The 20176-nt window shown below is 50.9% G+C and overlaps 2 protein-coding genes across 8 annotated transcripts in view; one reads left to right on the top strand and one right to left on the bottom strand.

Annotated features, from left to right (window-relative positions):
- Positions 1-20176, top strand: part of LOC102460271 (uncharacterized) — a 116152-nt gene that overhangs the window by 81584 nt on the left and 14392 nt on the right. The window lies entirely within an intron of this gene.
- Positions 2262-20028, bottom strand: LOC102458372 (uncharacterized). Of its 5 annotated transcripts, none has more exons than XR_012898523.1 (4): positions 19561-20028; positions 17617-17817; positions 12103-13940; positions 10921-11769 (listed from the first exon to the last, which is right to left on the bottom strand). XR_012898523.1 is itself a non-coding variant. In XM_075914031.1 (3 exons), the coding sequence occupies exons 2-3, from the start codon at positions 17801-17803 to the stop codon at positions 2719-2721; spliced, it is 1467 nt and encodes a 488-aa protein (XP_075770146.1). In that variant the 5' UTR covers positions 17804-17817; positions 19561-20028; the 3' UTR covers positions 2262-2718. The 5 variants fall into 5 exon arrangements, 2 of the variants coding, with proteins under 2 accessions (XP_075770146.1, XP_075770147.1); XR_012898524.1 differs by having other exon boundaries at positions 12103-12244; XM_075914031.1 differs by lacking the exons at positions 10921-11769; positions 12103-13940 and adding an exon at positions 2262-3998.

The following is a 20176-nucleotide window of genomic DNA, read 5'->3' as shown; positions in this document are numbered from 1 at the left end:
GCAGAGAACAAGGCCCCATCCTAGCTGTGCAGTGGCCAACACAGGGCTTGAACCCATGACCTTGGCATTATTAGCACCACCCTCTAACCACCTGAGCTATCCAGACCAAAGCTGTCCTCGTAGAATGAGGCTTACCAAATTCAAAATAAGCACTCCGCTATTTCGAATTAAATTCAAAATAGCGGTTTGCATGTATAGACGCTATTGAAGTTAATTTGAAATAACGGCTGTTATTGCAAATTAAATTTGCAGTATAGACATACCCTCAAAGAGGAACCTTTACTGAGATTGTCTGTCTCTGTTCTGATTTCACTGTGTGGTGAGACACTGGCACTTACAGCAGCATGGACGGGGGGGAAGGGGGCAGATTGGGAACCAGGTGGGACAGTCTGGAACCTGGGTATGGAAGATGCTCCACCCTTCAGTTAACACCCCTGGGGGGGAGGGCTCCCTCCAGTTCTGCTCAGCCTTGGTTTCCTTTCCCCTGCAGACACTCCCTTAAGGTGTGTGTACACAGCAAAGTTATTTTGGAATAATGGCCGTTATTCCAAAATAACTATGTGAGTGTCTACACAGCAATTCTGTTATTTCAAAATAATTTTGAAATAATGAACAGCTTAAACCTCATTCTACAAAGAATAATGCCTATTCCAAAATAGCTATTTCAAAATAAGGCTTGTGTGGATGCTCCACTTCTGCTATTTTGAAATAGCCTCTCACCAGGGCCAATCTAAATTATTCCTCCTGGGGCTCTAAATCAAGGCAGCATGTCTACATTACGGAAGCCTGCCTTGAACTAATTTTGAGGCTTCCCTGCGGTATAGATGTGCTATTTTGATAAGCTATTTAGGAATAACTATTCCAGAATAGCTTATTCCGAAGTAACTGTGTAGTGTAGACATAGCAGGAGAGTCTTGTAGCTCCAGGAGACCAGCTCTGTCTTTCTTATTCTGGGTTCATTTGTCCACATTCAAGGGGTTTCCTCTTCTGTAAAGAGCCTGCATTGGCGTAGTCAGCAAGTGCTTTGGTGGGTTTTTTTTTGCTTCTCACCATTCCTCTTGGGCCCATGGTGTAAGGGGCAGCACTATGGGTTTCACCTGTGCTTCACACATAAAAGGATCCTCAATCCAAACCAGGCAGAAGCGCCACTTCTCGTTCTTTGCAGCTTCCCTTTCTGCCCTGGCAGGCGCTGCTCCTTCTACCACTGGCCTGTGGCTGGCATTCCTTCCCCCTCCCGGCACCACAGAAAACCCCTTGGTGTGAGCCTGGGCAAGCTAGAGGCCTTAGGCCTCTCACCTCTTAGGGCCTGTCTACACTAGGAAATTATTTCAAAATCAGCTTATTCACCAAGGAAATGAGGAATTGCTATTTTAAAATAACTCGCTAGTGGAGAGAGGTCCTTAGAGGCTTTCATCTTGGCCTCCTCTGCCCTTGTGTGCTGCTTGCCAAAGGAGGAAGCAAGGCAGGAAAGAAGCAAGTGACACTGAGGCAGACAGCTCAAAGGGGACGAGGAAGCCCTGTTGCCTCAGGATGGGAGAGGAGACAGGAGGCCTTGCCTTTTGTTTCCTTGCTGTCAATCACAGGGCCCGGAGAGCTCCCTGGCTGGCTGCAGCCACTTTCTGCTTCATGGCCTAGGCCCAGGCAGTCCATCGGGGGTCTCTTTGTGGCCCCTAGACCTTTTGTTTGCCATTTCCCAAGCACAGGGTGGCCAGATTTCGGAATGCTTACCAGCCCCACAGGAGGGGGCTGGTTTGATGTTTCACCCCACGGCTCAGCAACGAGCCCCCCAATTTCCCCCTGTGCTCTGGGTGCCAGGTTTGCTGTTTGAATTCTGTGTGGCAGGTGACGTGAGGCCTGGGCACTGGGATTATTTACCAGTGTAACAGCTCCATCCCCCAACTTGACACACTGCATGCAGAGAAGGGGGCCGGCTAACCTAATAAACACTGAAAAACCTGTCTCTAATTCCCAGAAACTAACTTATTCAATCACAGTCCCTCTGAGATTAAACCCCTCCCCAAAACAAACAAACCCAAGATTGGTTCCTCATTGCCACCACCCAAGTGAGTCCAAGAAAATCAGGGAAGAGATCACTTGGGAAATCCCTTCCCTAAAGTAAAGCTCTCCCCTGTCTCAAACTTCCTTTTGCCTGGAGTTGGGAAAAACAGAGGGAATCCATAGACAACAATGGACTCTGCCCTTGTAACTAGGCACTTAGTCCTAAGGACACAACAATCAACCAATACCGGTTAATTAGAATAAAAAGAAAACTATTTTATTATCAAAACAAAACTACTGTTGCAAGCATAGTAAATTGGCTAGGTGGTAAATAGCCACTATTTGATATATATACTCAGGGAAAGTCCCTGGGCTGTAATCCTTAGTTACAAAACAGAAAAACAATTAGACAGTTCAGACATGATTTCCAAACAGCCAAAACAAGGAAAACAATAAACCCCGATGAACTATCTAAACTTTTCCCAACTTACACATTTCAAGGAGTCCATTCTTGGAGCAAGAAAGCATCTCCTATCTCCCTGAATACCTGGGAGAAACTGCTTGGATCTCAAATAAAGAAGAAACAGAAAAAGGCTCTTTCCCAGTTTGAAATTCCTACCTGCATTGCTACTGACAGACTGCCTGAACCCCCGCAGCTGACACCTTTGCTAGGTACCTGAATTAACCCCTAAGTCACTGGATGTTGATCAGCGCTCCTAATCATGACACTCCTGTATGGATTTTCTGATGTTTAATGAGGTGTCCTTTCTGACTGAAGCTTTTCCCGCACTTAGAGCAGTTGAAGGGTTTTTCTCCTGTGTGAATTCTCTTATGACTAGTAAGAGTTGCCTGCTGATTGAACCTTTTCCCACACTGAGAGCAGTTGAAGGGTTTCTCTCCAGTGTGGATTCTCCTATGCGCAACAAGGTCTGAGGTCTGACTGAAGCTTTTCCCACAGTCAGAGCAGTTGAAGGGTTTCTCTCCTGTGTGGATTCTCCCATGTCTAACAAGGTCTGATCTCTGACTGAAGCTTTTCCCACAGTCAGAGCAGTTGAAGGGTTTCTCTCCTGTGTGGATTCTCCCATGTCTAACAAGGTATGACCTCTGACTGAAGTTTTTCCCACAGTCAGAGCAGTTGAAGGGTTTCTCCCCTGTGTGGATTTTCTGATGTTTAATAAGATGTCCTTTCTGGCTGAAGCTTTTCCTACACTCAGAGCAGTTGAAGGGCTTCTCTCCTGAATGGAGTCTCCCATGTGCATCCAGGTATGACCTCTGAGTGAAGCTTTTCCCACAGTCAGAGCAGCTGAAGGGTTTCTCCCCTGTGTGGATTTTCTGATGTTTAATAAGATGTCCTTTCTGGCTGAAGCTTTTCCCACACTCAGAGCAGTTGAAGGGCTTCTCTCCTGAGTGGAGTCTCCCATGTGCACCGAGGTATGACCTCCGAGTGAAGCTTTTCCCACAGTCAGAGCAGTTGAAGGGTTTCTCTCCTGTGTGTATTCTCTGATGACTAATAAGAGTTGAGCGTCTACTGAAGCTTTTCTCACACTCGGAGCAGTTGAAGGGCTTCTCTCCTGAGTGGATTCTCCTATGTTTAACAAGGTATGATCTCTGAATGAAACTTTTCCCACAGTCAGAGCAGTTGAAGGGTTTCTCGCCTGTGTGCATTCTCTGGTGTAAATTAAGGGACTGTCTCCAGTGGAAGATTTTCCCACAGTCACAGCAGATGTAGGGTGCTTGTGGATGGGGGATTTTCCGTCGAACAGTTTCTGTGTTTCTTTTCATCCCTTTGTTCCTGTGACTGGATTTATCCTGTCCTTCTACCAGATGGTTTTGCTGTGGCCCTTCTGGGCTATGCTGACTCTCCCAGGTCTCTCCTTGCTCAGGACTCTGGGAAACAGGTCCTTCAGATCTTCCCAATAACATTCCTTGTAAACCCAAGTGCTCCAGTCCTTCCTGCTGAAGACTCTCCTCATTGTTCTCACTCACCGTCCAATCACCTGCTGGGACAGAAAGAGAATCCAGATAGGAGTCATTCTCCGTGCTGAACTGAAAGGAAATCTCTGAAAGGGGAACAGAGAAGGAGGACCACACCCAAATATTGACTGGAAAGGTTGAATAATCCCGAGCTGAGTTCATCCTCCTTCCTGCCAACCCTTCCCCAGAGGAGAACCCAACCTTCCTCCCACACTTGGACTTGAATTGAAGACAAGCTGAAAAGTCACTTAGACTTGATGAAAATGCTCAAGTGATACCTGCTATGACAGGAGTTGGCAACCTTTTCAAACCAAAGAGCCAAACTACATAAAAATTCAGAACAAATGGTCAACGAAGAGACATATAAGAATGCCCACTTGCATGGCTGAAAATATACAACTTCATAGTATAGATAATTGACAGAATGATGAATAGCATACATGAAACATTGTACGCACAGACTTTATTTAATGACACGTTTGCTGCTGTACCTTTTTGCATATTTCTTTGAAGTTGACATCATAACTTGTCAAATCCAGTTTCATGCAGGCATTCAGGCTGTCTTCTGTCAATCTTATGGAAGGGGACTGCAGATGTGGGTGTGCATGAGTCTTGGATTGTAGGGGGTATGAAGGCCTAAGGGCAGGGGGATCAGGTGTATGATGGGCTCAGGGTTGGGGAGTGTGGGGAGTGCAGGAGTGTTATGGCAGGATACTGGTGATGTGGGGGTGCAAAAGTCTGATGATGTGAGGATGCATGAATCTAGGGATGTGGCGACATGAAGGGGTCAGGACAGAGGGCTGAAGAGGAGCCTGGACAGCTCTCCCTTGACCAGAACAACGTCTGCATTGCTAGGCCGCATCCCGGCCTTGTCCAAAGTATGGATCTCTAACAAAGCAAACCCTAGGCCTGACTCAAGTTTGGTGCACACATGCAGGCAAGGCCAAAAAGGGTGGGGGAGAGTCAGGAGTGCTTGCCCAATCATGCATAACTTGTACAGCAAGACCAGGCCCCAAATACCAGAAACAACCTGGCACTAGTACATCCCATTTTTCATAAGAGACAAATTCCAGAGACAGCTGAAAAAACTAAGGGCTTTTGCAATATTTTGGCACAGCAAAATGTATCCTAAATATTGGCATAGAAGGTATCTTACATAATATGTAGTTGATTGGTAGATATTACTAGATTGATCAAGTCAAGTATAAATATAGGGGTAGAAAAGATAATCAGTGGGAGGAAATAAGCAGGATTGACCCACAGGTCCAGCTTTTGATGTAACTAGAAAGAATGAACCCCTTCACGCTGGTGACCCCAGTGCATGGCATTCCTACATGTGGGACTCAACGGAACCACGACCTTCTGCCTGGTACTGTAGGTAGCATACGGGTGAAGTGTAAGTGAACTAGGCTTAATTATTGTACTATAATAATCTTCTACCACTTGCTTTTGTGTTGCTTTGCATTGTATTAATTGCTTTAGATTTTAAACATTAAATATTTAAAATTGTATAGTCATTGTTTTTAAGGCTTGTAAAACTTAAAACAACTATGTTAACTGCTTAAAGCTTGTAATAAATAAGAAAGTGGTTAAATCTTTCTGGAGTATCCTGGTTTCCCTTGGACCTAAAAATTGAACTATATGACAATTGACATCACAAACAGAATCTGAGGGATCCAGACAGGTCCAGGAGATTTGGGAACCATGCCACTTTCCAGGAGCAGTACGAGAGGAAAGGATAAGGACCAGGGGATGATGCCAGGATGGGCACTTTCTAATCCCTGGACTATCCTTGAGCATTTTACAAGCCAAACTCAGCCTCTGGTTGGCTGGGATCGAGATAAATGTCGAGTAACTGGTAAAAACTGGGAAAACATAGACTGGCACTTGTAAAGCAATGGGAAGCTGTAAAGAATAAAAATAAAAGTAAAAAAACTAGAATTTTGCAATTAATATAAGATGGCTTAAACAGCATTCTACTACACTAGCATTCCAAATACATGAAAATTTGGATTTACAAAAAAAAAAAAAAAAAAAAAAAAGGAACAGGTGGCATGGAGACTAGTTAAGAAGCCTATCTTTCTTGCTAAATTAGTAAGGGAGAAAACCTGTGTCCGTGGAAAGGGACCAGTCAGCAGAGAAAGCAGGATCAGGCCCAAACAAATAAGAAAGCAAAGCAAGCAAGCATTTAAGGGAAAGAGCGTAAAAAGTTAATTCTGAAAAGTCTAGAAGGAATTGAGCAATTGTTGAAAATGTCAAAAAGAAAAAGTGGTATAGTAAAACAATTCTTGGCTTCTTTGCAGCCTTTCTGGGGGGAAATGAATCCTTTCAAAAGCACATCTCTTGAGCAAAGGCACATGCCAGTGTAGACGCTCTCTTGCGCAAATACTTTAACGCAAGAACTCTTGCGGTAAAGAGTATTTGCGCAAGAGCATGCCAATGTAAACATAGCCCAAATGTAAAAACAATTCCTGCTCCATATGTTATATCTGTCAACTAGACCTGTCCTCCTACGGCTCAAATACTGTATGGGGCAAGAGCCACTCTCTTTCATTATCAATCATCTACTGACCACGTAACTTGGACCACCAACAGTATCTCTAATGTCACCTTTGGAGTGACAGGCTGCATTTGGGTCACCCGGACCAGAGCTCGCCAGCATCAATTTGGGAATGCGAAATGAGGGCATCCATATCCCTAGCCAAGTCAGTAAACTCACCTTTGCATTGAATATCTCAGACCCAAATATTTTGAACAATTATGGGCAGAGAATACCAACTATGTTATCGAAGTGGTGCGCAATCAGACTGGAAGACTACGTCTACATTGGCATGATCTTGCGCAAATACTCTTTAACGCAAGAGTTCTTGCGTTAAAGTATTTGTGCAGGAGAGCGTCTACACTGGCATGTGCCTTTGCTCAAGAGATGTGCTTTTGTGCAAGAGCATCCGTGCCAGTGTAGACGCTCTCTTGCACAAGAAAGCTCTGATGGCCATTTTAACCATAGGGCTTTCTTGCTCAAGAAATTCATGTTGCCTGTCTACGCTGGCCTCTTGCACAAGAACAGTTGCACAAGAGGGCTAATTTCTGAACGGGAGCATCATAGTTCTTGTGCAAGAAGCACTGATTTCACACATTAGAACGTCAGTGTTCTTGCACAAGAACTCACGGCCAGTGTAGACAGGCAGCAAGTTTTTGCGCAAAAGAGGCCGCTTTGGCACAAGATTGCGCCAATGTAGACATAGACAAACTGTGTATGGGACTTATCATTATTCTGTAACAAATGGATTACAACTTATGTTCATGGTCAGGGCTCAACAAATAATGCAATCTACTCGCCCGTGGTGAGTAGATTGCAACCCGGAAGAGCCGAATTCAGACGATCTGCGAATGTGCAGAATGATCTGCACATGCACAAATCGCCGGACAGCACGGCTGGTGAGCGGGGCTCGCCGCAGCTCGGTGAGCCCTGTTCATGGTTATAATTGCTAGGGTGAATGGTTAACTTGATTGTGCCACAAGACTTGATTAGGGTTGCCAGGTGTTCAGTATTAAACTGGGAAGTCCAGCATTTGTGCCTTCTGTCCGCTAAAGAAATTGAGAAAATTCTTGACATATACAATGTCCCGTGTTTTCTGCTTTTCCTGACTTGGCGCCCAGTCGGGGTGGGAGGAGTGGCAGAAGCTACAACCACTGCTTTGTTTTTTGCTCAACAAAATTTTCCTGGCATTTTTTTCTGTATTTTTGGTGAAACCATCTGGCAACACTAGGCCTGATAGTGTAAGTATTTGGGAACAAGCTTGTAGGAGACCTGTAAACAGTGACTGGACACAGCAGATTTGGTATACATGGGGACACAAATGGGTTTTGGTGTGTGTGTGGGGGGGGACACAGCATGGTATTACGTCTCTACTGAACCCACTAACCCAGCAGAAGTACCCACTCTCCTGGGTCATGCGATGCCTGAGGATTCTGTAGTATTTTCACCGGGAGTTATTGAATATTTTGTGACTCTAAAATGGGACATTAATATTTCCTGAATGCATTCTAATTGTAGTAAATGGGCTAATCCCATGCTCAATACTTGGATGCAGCATAAGGAGGGTACTCAAAGGGCTATCAGTATGTCCCTGCCCCCCATTATTGTAATGGGTTGTATCTGGGCACTCAGAGTAACAGCCAAGTGGCTTTTACCATTGGGTGACTTATTATACCACCATGGTTGCCAAGAGTGGGGAAAACATGATGGTATTGTAAACTAAACAACCATCGTACACTGTGAGAAGTAGTTGCTTAAGCTGGCAGATATAGAGCAAGTAGCAGAGTAATGTTAGTATGATATATAATTGCAGGCTATTTATCTATAGCTAGCATGCTATTGAGTGTTTTAATTCATACTATAGTATTAGTAGTTATATTAATAGCAGTGTTGATGTTTTTGTGGCTGTCTCTGGGAGTATCTAGACTACATCTTTTTTTGAAAAAACGGGCCTTTTTTCAAAAAAACTTAACCCGCGTCTATGCTGACATTGCGTTCTTTCAAGATTAAATCAAAAGAACATGGTGATTTTTTTTAACAGCGGTAAAGCTCTTTTTACAAGGAATAATGCCTTTTTCGGAAGAGATCTTTCGAAAAAAGGCATGTGTGGACGCGGGGGAGCCAGTTTTATCGAAAAAAGAGGCCTCCAGGAAAAACCCTGGTGGACAATTTTTCTACACTAATCACAACTCTATAGTTCCTGTCTCCTGCCAGGACTTAGAGGCACAGGCACCCCGGTAAGCCACGATGGCAGGAAGCTGGCTTCAAGACAGCACATTGACTGCACAGCTCAACCTGCCACAACAGGTTAAAAAAAAGACACAGCCACAAGGCTCCTGAGGCCCCCCTGACCCTTCCAGGGAGCTGCCCCAGGATTTGCCCAGGGGGAACAAATGCCAGGCACCTGCTTGGTCAGGGGCTGAGATCCAGCCCCTGCTGGAGGTCTGGACTAAGGAGGAGTAACTCTGGGCCCTTCAATCGTGGCGAAGGAGCACCGACATATATGGCAGGATGGCCACTGCTCTGGCACAAAGAGGCCACCACCCTTGACCAAGTACGGGCAAAGGTCAAAGAGCTGCGGCAAGGCTATGCTCAGGCCCACGACACCAGCTCTCGCTCTGGGGCAGCACCAGCATCCTGCCCGTACTTCAGAGCACTCCACCAGATCACAGAAGGTGGGGATGCACAGTCCCCGAGGTCCCTCATGGAGTCGGGAATGGAGGCGCCTGCGGTCACCCAGCCAGGTCACCAAGGGATGAGGATGAGCAGCTGGTCCAGGAAGAGGACACCATCACACTCAGCCTAGATTTGGTTCCCCAGGGCCAGGATACCTCCCAGGCATCATCTGACGCCGGGGAGGGAACATAATGTGAGTGCTGTGAGGTTAGTACATGGACAGGGTGGGGGAGGCTGGTTCACAGGGGATGGGGCACGATCGTCACTTGTAACACTCGGCCTGGACAGCGTGCCACTTGAACGTGCACGGCCAGCATGTGCAGTGGCCGTGTGCGACAACATGTAGTCTCAGGAGCCAGTCCCGGAGCATGCATGGGCCAGGTGCAGCTGTGTGTGTGCAGGGAGGGCAGGGATGGCCAGGCTGCTCCAGGCCCCTCTCCCACACCTGGGAACCCACTCTGGATGGACACTTCCCTGGCCTGCTCGTCCGGGGTGGGGGGAGAGGAGATGCATGCAGAATGGACTCCCGGCCATCTCATGGCCCCTGTGAGGCTGGGACGGCTGGGCAGGCCACGTGGGGCCTGGGTCTTAGGACATCAGCGTCCCCTCTGTCAAGGCTGTGAGTTCAGGGATGATTGATCACCTCTTCCTCTTGTTCTTCACAGCTGCAACAGCCCTCAGTGAAGGGTGAGGCCCACCAGCTCAGCCGGCCAACCGAAGCAGGGGGATCCGCAGGCACTGGCGGGCCCACCAGGAACTCATAGCATCATAGAGCTGGAAGAGATCTCAGGAGGTCATCAAGTCCAGCCCCCTGCTCTAGGCAGGACCAATCCCAACTAAATCAACCCAGCCAGGGCTTTGTCAAGCCGAGACTTAAAAACCTCTAGGGATGGAGCTTCCACCACCTCCCTAGAGAACCCATTCCAGTGTTTCCCCACCCTCCTAGTGAAATAGTTTTTCCTAATATCCAACCTGGACCTCTCCCACTCTAACTTGAGACCATTGCTCCTTGTTCTGCCATCTGTCACTACTATGAACAGCCTCTCTCCATCCTCTTTGGAACCTCCCTTCAGGAAGTTGAAGGCTGGTCTCAAATCCCCCCTCACTCTTCGCTTCTGCAGACTAAACAAACCCAAATCCCTCAGCCTCTCCTCATAAGCCATATGCTCCAGCCTCCTAATCATTTTGGTCACCCTTTGCTGGACCCTCTCCAATGCATCCACATCCTTTCTATAGTGGGGGGCCCAGAACTCATGCGCCAGCACATCTCGGTTATGCAGGATATGCAGCAATCCCACGCTCAGAAGTTCTGCGAGGAGGCCGAGTGGTGGGAGTGCATGCTGGAAGAGACGGTTCAGCGGGGAGATATCCCGAATCATGGCACAGATGTTGTCATGGCCTACCCGGATCCTGTCCCAATTACTGCTTCCCCTTCCTCCCATCCTCCTTGAGTCAGCTGCAGCCTCCCCTCCTACACAGCCCCCTGTTCTCCCAGACCCCACCCAACCTCAAGCACAGAGGACCCCAGACCCGAGGTGGCAGGTGCAGGCGTTCCCAGTCCTGAGCTCCCCTCCTAGTTCCCTGCCATCCTCCAGCTTCTGACCCCTCCCCTCTTCTCCCCTCCCACTTCCCCCTTCCAGGTTTTGAACCCTGCCTCCACCCCAGTTTTGTAATAAGTTTTGTAGAAAGTTAAAACACATTTAGTACAAAGTTACAACAAAGTTTATTTTCAATTCCAAAACAGTGTCTTTTTTGATTTTCCAAGGAATGGAGAAAGAGTTAGGGTATATTGGGGGGGGGAAGACACAAGGCCCCATTGGGGAGGCCTTGGGGAGAGTTACTGGGCTCCTTTAGAGAACCTCTCCCTCAGGGCCTTCTGGATGCGCACCCCCAATTGATGGGCCTGGCAGATGGCAGCTGTCCAGGGCTGTTCAAACAGCCTCCCTCACCACCAGCCTCTGTCCCCCACCTTCGAAGAAGGCCTCCCCTTTGCTCGCCACCAGGTTGTGGAGAACGCAACACACGGCCACCACCTCAGGGATGTTGCGCTCCCCTATGTCAAGACAGGTCAGTAGGCATCTGAACCTCCCCTTCAGACGCCCGGAGGTGCATTCCACCTGCATCAGAGCCCAGTTTAGGTGTGCATTAAATTGTTCCTTGCTCGGATCCAGGTGGCCAGTGTAGGGCTTCCTGAGCCACAGCATCAGTGGATAGGCCGCGTCACCCACGATGCAAGTCGGTATCTGCAGGTCCCCAAGAGCAAAGTCCTGCTGTGGGAAGAATGTTCCAGCCTGCGGTACAGGCAAGAGATCTTAAATATGTGGGCACCATGTGCGCAGCCTGACCACTCAACATAAAAGTTTGTAAACTGTCCCCAGTAGTCAATCAGCACTATCGAAAAGTAGCCCTTCCTGTTAATAAACTGGGTGGCCCGATGGAGTGGTGTGCAGATCGGGATGTGTCCTCCATTGACCGGTCCTCCAGTTTGGGAATCCAAGGGCAGAAAATCTGGCCACGATAGGGTCCACATCTCTGAGCCAGATGATCCTTCACAGAAGCACAGAGTTGATGGCCATCACCACCTGTAGAAAGACACACACACACACACACACACACACACACACACACACACACACACCAGAGAATGAGAGGAGCCCTGAGCCCTTGGAAGGTGCCTGGCCCACTACTCTCTCTCCCCCCACCCTAAGAATCTAGGAGCCACTCCCCAGGAGACTGACCCCTCCAGCAGCAAGGATGAGTGAGGCTAAGATGCTCCACCTTCCTCCCCTCCCCCCCCCGGTCTGGGCCTTGTCCCCACACCCCATCATCCTCCAATCCCTCTGCCCTTTCCCAACATTCCACCTTTTCCACCCTGCCCTCCCTCCTGCAAGGCCTTTGCCCGAAGAGTGCCTTACCCTCCATCAAGATGGCCCCAATGGTAGACCTCCCTACACCAAACTGGTGTTCCACGGAGCAGTAGCTGTTGGGGTTGGCGAGCTTCCACACGGCAATAGCGACCCTCTTCTCCAGGGGGACGGTGGGCCGCAAGTGGGTATCCTGTCATCGGAGGGCAAGGGTGAGCCAGGTACACAGCTCAAGGAAGGTGGCCTTCCGCATGCGGAAGTAGCTGAGCCACTGCTGGTCGTCCCACAGCTCCAACACAAGACGGTCCCACCAGTTGGAACTGGTGTCCAGCCTCCAAATTTGCCTCTCCAACATGAGGTTCAGGGGCAAGGCCAGTATTCCCGGATCCAGGGGGAGGGTCTCAAGGCCAAGTTCTGAGCGGTGCTGGGCCAGGACCATCCAGACGGCCCAATGAAACCGCTGCAGAATGGCAGCTGTCCAGGGCTTATCAAACAGCCTCCCCTCGCCACCAGCCTCTGTCCCCCACCTTCGGAGGAAGGCCTCCCCTTTGCTCTCCACCAGGTTGTGGAGCACGCAACACACGGCCACCACCTCAGGGATGTTGCGCTCCCCCACGTCAAGGCAGGTCAGTAGGCACCTGAACCTTGGGGAGAGTTACTGGGCTCCTTCAGAGACCCTCTCCCTCAGGGCCTTCTGGATGCACACCGTCAATTGATGGGCCTGGCGGATGGCAGCTGTCCAAGGCTGATCAAACAGCCTCCCCTCACGTGGGGCCATCGGATGCCCAGGGGCAGTTTCTGCACCATGGCCAATAAATAAATAAATACTGTGGCATCCAAGAAAGCTGGGCAAACGAAGCCGGCTCTGCAAGAGCTTTGCTGACCTCGGAGAGGCATGCAAGCAAGCCAGCTGCAGGAGCAGAGAAACGGCTGTGCAGGAGGGCCCCTTTGAGCATCTGTGGAGCAAAGGGCATGTCGCAGAACCAGGAAGTAAATGCTGCCCCCATGCCCTGCCAAAAGGGTTCTAGGTACCCTTTCTTCGGCAGAGTGTCCAGGCAGTCTGGACTCTCTCTTTCGAGAAAGCGGATCGCTTTTTCGATCCGCGTTTGTAGTCTGGACACTCTCTTTTGAAAAGCTTTTTAGAAAAATCTGTTTTGAAAAAGCTTTTTCGAAAAAGCTTGCAGTCGAGATGTACCCTCCGTGTGGCAAATTATTTCTTGCGTGCCTCATATTAAAGAGAGTTAAGTTGGTACATTCCTGACCCAGTATTTTATCGCTTCAAACTCGACTTGGTTGAGGGGGGGAGCGTAGGGGAGCCTGGACGACCCTCCCTTGACCAGAACAATGATGTCTGCATTGCTAGGCCTTGTCCCGGCCTTACCCAAAGTATGGATCTCTAACAAAGCAAACCCTAGGCCTGACTCAAGTCTGGTGCATGCATGCACGCAGGCAAGGCCAAAAAAGATGGGGGAGAGTCAGGAGTGCTTGCCCAATCATGCATAACTTATACAGGCCAGTGAAACCAGGCCAAAACCACTAGAAACAACCTGGCACTAGTACTTCCCATTTTTTATGAGAGACAAATTCCAGAGACAGCCGAAAAAACCTATCAATTAAGGGCTTTTGCAATATTTTGGCTCAGCAAAATATATCCTAAATATTGGTATAATAGGTGTCTTACTCAATATGGAGTTGATTTGTAGATATTACTAGAACGACCAAGTTGAATATACATATAGAGGAAGAAAAGGATCAGTAGGAGGAAATAAGCAGGATTGACCCACAAGTCTTGCTTTCAATGTGACTAGAAGGAGTGAACTTCTTCACACCGGCGACCCCAGTGCATGGCTTTTCTGCGCGTGGGAATCACCAGCACCTCCTGCCTGGTACTGTAGGTAGCATACGGGTGAAGTGTAAGTGAACTAGGCTTAATTATTGTATTATAATAATCTTCTATTACTTGCGTTTGCATTTTATTAATTGTTTTCGATTTTAAACGTTAAATATTTTAAATTGTATAGTCATTGTTTTTAAGGCTTGTAAAAACACAACTAAGTTAACTGCTTAAAGCTGGTAATAAATAAGAAAGTGGTTAAGTCTCTCTGGAGTGTCCTGGTTTCCCTTGGATCTAAAAATCGAACCATATGACAGGGGCTCAGGTGTATGATGAACCCAGGGGTGGTGCATGTGGGGGTACAAGTGTGTTACGATGCTGCAGCCACGAGGCTTGGCCCCAACTGGGGGCTTGTTGGCAAGCCTTATTTTTAAATAAAATAAAATGTTATGTCCAACACAAAAGGTTTCAACATTATCTTGATTTATGGCAAGAGTGGGGAACCTTTTTTGGGTCAGTAGTGACTGACCCACAGAAAAATCAGCCAGGGACCTCACAAGTGAGAAGTTAAAAAAACAAATTCCATCAACCCAACCCTCACTGATGTGACCCCCAACTGAAACACATCACTCCCCTGGTGATCCAGCCCAATAGTAGGGGAGCCAGGGAGGACCGAAGTTCATGGCCTCAGGCCAGATTAACTCTTCTGGGGTTTGTGGATTTTGTACCCCCCCTCCAAGTACTGGGATGGGGCTAAAAATGAGGGGTTCAGCATGCAGGACAGGGCTGGGAGTGCAGGATCGGTGCGGGAGGTGGAGTATAGAAAGGGCGAGGGCAGGGGCATCTGGCCAGGGGGATGAGTGAGGGGTAGGGGGCACTTACTTGTTTTTGCGCTGCATGGCAGGCAATACATAACCTGTCCCCTGCTGCTCCCATTTCCCAGAAGGAAGCCTCCAGGAAGTGTTTCCCAGGGAAAAAAATGGGCAACACATGGGAACCATTTTGGCTGTTTGTTTCCTACACACTGGGGGAAGCCGGTGCTGCATTCTAAACTTGTGGGGGGCCATAAGGCTGTAGTGTTAGCACTAACTCCCTGCTGCAGGAGTATCTGGGGGGGGAGGCTGAGTTGGGGCTCCAGAAGAGCCATATTTGGCTCGCAGCCCTAGGTTGCCGACCCCGGTGCTATGAGGACACAGAAATTGGTTTCTGAGTCGGTTTAGCTGATTGCTGACGATCTCCCCTTCCTCACAGCCTGGAGATCTGGTATGCAAAGCGCCTCTTCTCGCTCCACCCAGGAGATCACATGAGCTTTGGAGATTGGAAATCCTGCTCGAGGACCAGTTAACAAGTGCTGATCTTGTTCATTAAGGTCCGTGCCGTTACTGCTTCCAGAGGCAGGATCTGAGTCACTCACCCAAAGGGGGTCTTTCCCCATCTTGCACAGACTGGGCTCTGGGTGGTACAAGATCCCACGACAAACCCACCTGCAGTAAAGGTGCATCCCTCCTGCCTTGTGAATGGCCCAGCTCATCCCCCAGGGGAAATGAACGCTCTGTTGCACTCTCTAGAGTACCGTATTTTCCGGCGTATAGGGCGACTGGGTGTATAAGACGACCCCCTATCTTTTTAATTAAAAGATAGGGTTTCATCTTATACCCCAGCGCCCCTCCGCCTCCTTTGCTCCCGGTGTCCCTGGTCTGCTGGAGATGGTCCCCAGCAGACCAGAGGCACCGGGAGCAAAGCCGCCAGGAGCGCCTGGGCTGCCCCCCCCTGCCGGAGCCCCTCCGCGGCTTTGAAAGCCTCGGGGGAAGCCGGCGGCGGGGCATCCCAGGCGCGCCTGGGCTGCGCCCCCTCCAGAGCCCCTCCGCGCCGCCGAGGAGGGGCTCCGGCGGGGGGGCAGCCCATGCGCGCCTGGGATGCCCCCCCGCCGGCTTCCCCCGAGGCTTTCAAAGCCGCGGAGGGGCTCCGGCGGGGGCGCAGCCCAGGCGCGCCTGGGATGCCCCGCCGCCGGCTTCCCCCGAGGCTTTCAAAGCCGCGGAGGGGCTCCGGCGGGGGGGCAGCCCATGCGCGCCTGGGATGCCCCGCCGCCGGCTTCCCCCGAGGCTTTCAAAGCCGCGGAGGGGCTCCGGCGGCGGGGCATCCGGCGTACAAGACGACCCCCGATTTTTGGGGGATGTTTTTTAACATCAGAGGTCGTCTTGTACGCCGGAATATACGGTATATCTCAGGCTCCCTCAAGGCCCTTTCCTTCCCCTCATCCCAGGGCAGGACTGGAACACACAGCTCAGAAGGGGAACTCCAGTGAGGGCTGGCAGGTCTGACACTGAGGCCCCCAGGCAGGGCTCAGACTGCAGCTGCCACATGGCAGGTCACTAGGACTTGGGGAACTCTACCACTCCAACGGCTCTGTGCACAAAGCCCCAGGCTGTGGGGCTCGACTCACCCTGCTCTTTGGCTCAGATGCTCGACTTGAGCTACAAGGAGGAAGTTGTCTGAGCAGCTCAGAGAATCCTTGGTGGCTGTTTCAGACTCTGCTTATGCTCCAGACTCCAACCAGCCCCGTTTATCTGCCTTGTGAGTCTGTCCCTTTTCTGTAGGATGTGCCGAGGCACAATCCCATTCCAGGCACATCCCGTTTCCCTGGCACAACCAAACCCTGACCTTGCTTTAAGATAGGATAAGAAAAAGCAGCAAGTTGAATATGGTGGTCCTAGGTCTTCCCGTTTAAGAAGAGTTCTTGAATACACAGACAGACACAAACAAACTCTCCCAAATATGCAGTAGAGGAAAGATCTCTGTGCATCTATTGTAACTATTTCTAGCCTAAACTTAAAAAACAACAACAAATAGTCTAGTAGCACTTGAAAGATTATCTAGCCTGTGTCCCATAATTCACTTCATTGTTTTAGGGTGTTGGTGGGTTTTTTTTTAGTCAGAGACAACCCTCTGATAATATCCGGGCAATCCCTACAGGATGAGCTGTCCCCTTTTACACACGTGCGTCAGCTACATTATCCACGTATAGTTATGGTTATAGACAAGCAACTAGCGAAGAATCTTGGGTCCACATTTTGTGTTAATGTAAGTGACTTGCCCAAGATCAAGCAGGAAGGCTGAGTCAGGGCAGAGAACTGAACACAGGTCTCCCAAGTGCAGTGCCTGAAACACAAGTGCTCTCCTCACATTTATCCACGACAGAGCTACCGGCTCCACACAAAATGCTCGCAGAGCGTGAACTGCCTCATCCACCCTCCCTCAGCTCCAGCACCCAGCCCCTCTCACAGCCAGGAACCAGCATGTCACAGATCAGTCACAGCCGGGAAAGGACTCCAGGAACTGCACTCTCCTTCCAGGGGCTCAGCCCACTGGCACAAGGGGGACCCAGCAGGGACTAACAGCAGCCGTACCCAACCCCACAACTCTGGCACCTGCCATTCCTACCTGGGCCCTTCCACTCACACCTCTGGCCAAGGCACAACAGGGGCAAGATGATGGGGAAGCACATGGAGACGTGGCTGTGGGAAGAGCTGCACCATTGTTATGTCCCTGAACCGACTTCCCCTGGGAGGGGGCGTGGAGGGGACAGTCTCTCACACAGGAGCCAGGATTATTGGGGCTGATACTGCTGACACTGGGGGGCAGGGGACAATGAGGGACCCTGAACCAAACCCAACCCAGCTGCTCCAGAGCCCAACCCAGCCTCTGATACGCAAGGGGACAGGAATCCTTACCCAGCCAGCTCACAGCCTCATAATTCTCCTGCATCACATCCCAGTAGAGGGCTCTCTGACCCGCGTCCAGCAGAGCCCATTCCTCTTCAGAGAAATACACAGCCACCTCCTTGAAGGTCACCGGCTCTGCCACAGCCATTTTCTGTCCCTGGCTTTGGAGGCCACGGGCTGTGCTGGAGTAAGACATGGGTGTCCTGCAGCCTGTCAGGAGGAGAAGGGCAATTGGAGACATTTCAGAGGGGGTTTTAATCCTTTCCATACCCCCATTGGGCCCAGACTCTGACCCTGGTGACACGTGTGCTAGACCAAGGGTGGGCAAGAAGCTGACGACGGGCCGGATCCAGCCTGCAGCTGCCTCGCTGGAACCCTTAGACAGAGAACAGCTCAACCTTTAAAAAGCCAGCTGTTCTCCATTCCAGATGGTTGGGGAGGGAGGAAGGAGACTTCTCATGCTCTTCTCACTCCCCAGGAAAATCTCCTAGCTCCCATTGGCCAATCTCTCAGTTTCCAGCCAATTGGAGCTGAGCATTTTTGCTGGGAGCAGTGTAGGAAGTCTTCTCCCTCCCTGTTCATACCCCCTTCCCCCTCTCCCTCATGCCCAGAGCAGAGCCATGTGGAGCACAGAGCAGCCTGCAGCAGACAGTCTGCCTCACGTTTCTGCTGGTTAGTACTTCTCAGCCAGAGCCTGAGAAGTATCCCAGCCCCTCTCTTGGCATCGCAGCCCCTCCCTTCCCCAACCCTCTTCCCTCCTCCACATACCCAAACTCTCTGCCTACACCCCATAACACATACACCTTCCCAGATCTGGTACCTCATTCTCCTGCCTGAGATCACAATGCCCTCCTCTCCTTGGCCACATCCCAAAACCCTGCACCCCAGTCTCCTGCCCTAGATCACAACTGCCTCCTTCACTCAAACTCCCTCCCAAATCCCATTCTCTCTCCTGGACCCCGATCCTTTATCCTAAGATCCCTTCTGCACCAGCCTCCATTCTAGATCCCACATCTTCTCCAGTAATACCGTGGAAGAGTGGAGCCCTCGATCGCTTTCCAAAATCAAAAATTATTGCCCACCCTCATGCTAGACACTGCCATTTTGGGCAAATGCTTGAGTCTAGATATTCCATAAACAACAAATAAAACTTAGATCCCAAATCCGCATTGATTTCTCTCAATGCCTGGCTTGACTTAAACATTAATGCATCTGCAACGACAGGCTTCCGTTCTGAGCACCCAGGGTTTTTGATGAATAAGCCATACATTCTGATGCCCAAATATGGATGTAGGGATCTACATTTAGGCTGCTTTATTTAAAGCCGCTAGTCTACCTAGTCTGAGCAGCATGTAAAAAAGGATGGAGGGAGGCACTAAGGCTCAGGGCTCACCCATCAGAGCCAGATAAACTCTTTTGGGGGCCCAAACTAGTAGATTTTGTGGGGGCTTTGGAACGGGGACAAAAAATGAGTGTGCACTGTGCAGGAGGTGGCTGCTAGGAGTGGACTGGAAATGGGGGGGGGGGGTTCCTGGGCAGGAGGTTGGGTGCGGGATAGGGCTTGAGGTGATGGTCTGGGCACAATACAAGGTGCAGGAGCAGGCTTGGAGTGGGATCTGGGCGGGAAGTGGGATGCAAGAGGTTGGTGAGGATCTGGCCAGAAGGTGAGGTGCAGGAGGTTGGCGAGGGAGGGGTGTGGGCAGGAGGCAGCCAGGCAGGATGCAGGGAGTGCTGAACTCCTACTTTCTCTTCCTCTGCGACGGGAGAGGGAGGCAAAGAAGAGGGGAGCAAAGGAAAGTGCGGCTTCTGCAAAGGGTATTCCCCCCCCCATCTTTCCCCCGCTCCAGCCTCGCTCTCCTCAGCCCCATGAAACTCCCCCCCCCGGCAGCGCCCCATGCCCCTCAGTGCAACTCCTGCCCCCGCCTCCTCCTTCCCCCCCAGCCCCGCACACACCGGGCTGCAGCGACTCGACCAGCTGGTCTCAGAGTTCTCTCCTTAGAACAGGCTGAGCAAAGCCGCCCCCGAGCAGAGCATGCGCAGTAGCCGCGGCTGACGCTGCTGCCCTCACTCTGCGCGCAGGCGCAGGCTTGGCAGGGGCTGGAACGCTGGGTGCAGCTGGCTCTGCGCGCTGCTGCCCCGGGCTCGGTCCGGCTGCGGCGCGGCCGGGAGAGACGGAGCCTCCAGCTCCGCCCGCAGCAGCGCCCGGCGCGGGGAGTCGCTGCCTCCTGCCCCCGCCCGCCGCGGGGTGGGGGGGGGTTGGTATTTCGCTCTGGGCAGCTGGAAGGCTCCTGCAGCCGGGGCTGGGAACAGGCGCTTGCTCCGCCCGCTGCCCACGGGCCGGTGTTGTAGCGCCCACGGGCCCGGGAAAACAGATCAGAGCGCGGGACGAAACTCGGGGTCCGTGCGACCGCGTCTGCCCGCTGTAAGTCCCGGCCCCAGCACAGACCGCGGCCGCGCGTCGGGCCCTGCGCGCGTTGCTTTGGGGCCGCGCCGGGGTGCGGGAGGGGGCACCCCGCTGGGCTGAGAGCGTGGCCGGATAAATCGGAGTAGCCAAGGTGGGGCGGGAGGG

The sequence above is a fragment of the Pelodiscus sinensis genome, chromosome 32 (genome assembly GCF_049634645.1).
Source record: "Pelodiscus sinensis isolate JC-2024 chromosome 32, ASM4963464v1, whole genome shotgun sequence".
Lineage (NCBI taxonomy): Eukaryota > Metazoa > Chordata > Testudines > Trionychidae > Pelodiscus > Pelodiscus sinensis.
This window is presented reverse-complemented; position numbering and strand designations above follow the sequence as displayed.

What these genes read in the sequence shown, in the direction of transcription:
- LOC102458372 (XM_075914031.1), bottom strand. Translation starts at nt 17,803, where the DNA reads ATGTCTTACTCCAGCACAGCCCGTGGCCTCCAAAGCCAGGGACAGAAA. An exon ending in TGAGGCTGTGAGCTGGCTGG is followed by an intron (nt 3,999 to 17,616) that starts GTAAGGATTCCT and finishes TTTCTGTCCCAG; the next exon opens with CAGGTGATTGGACGGTGAGT.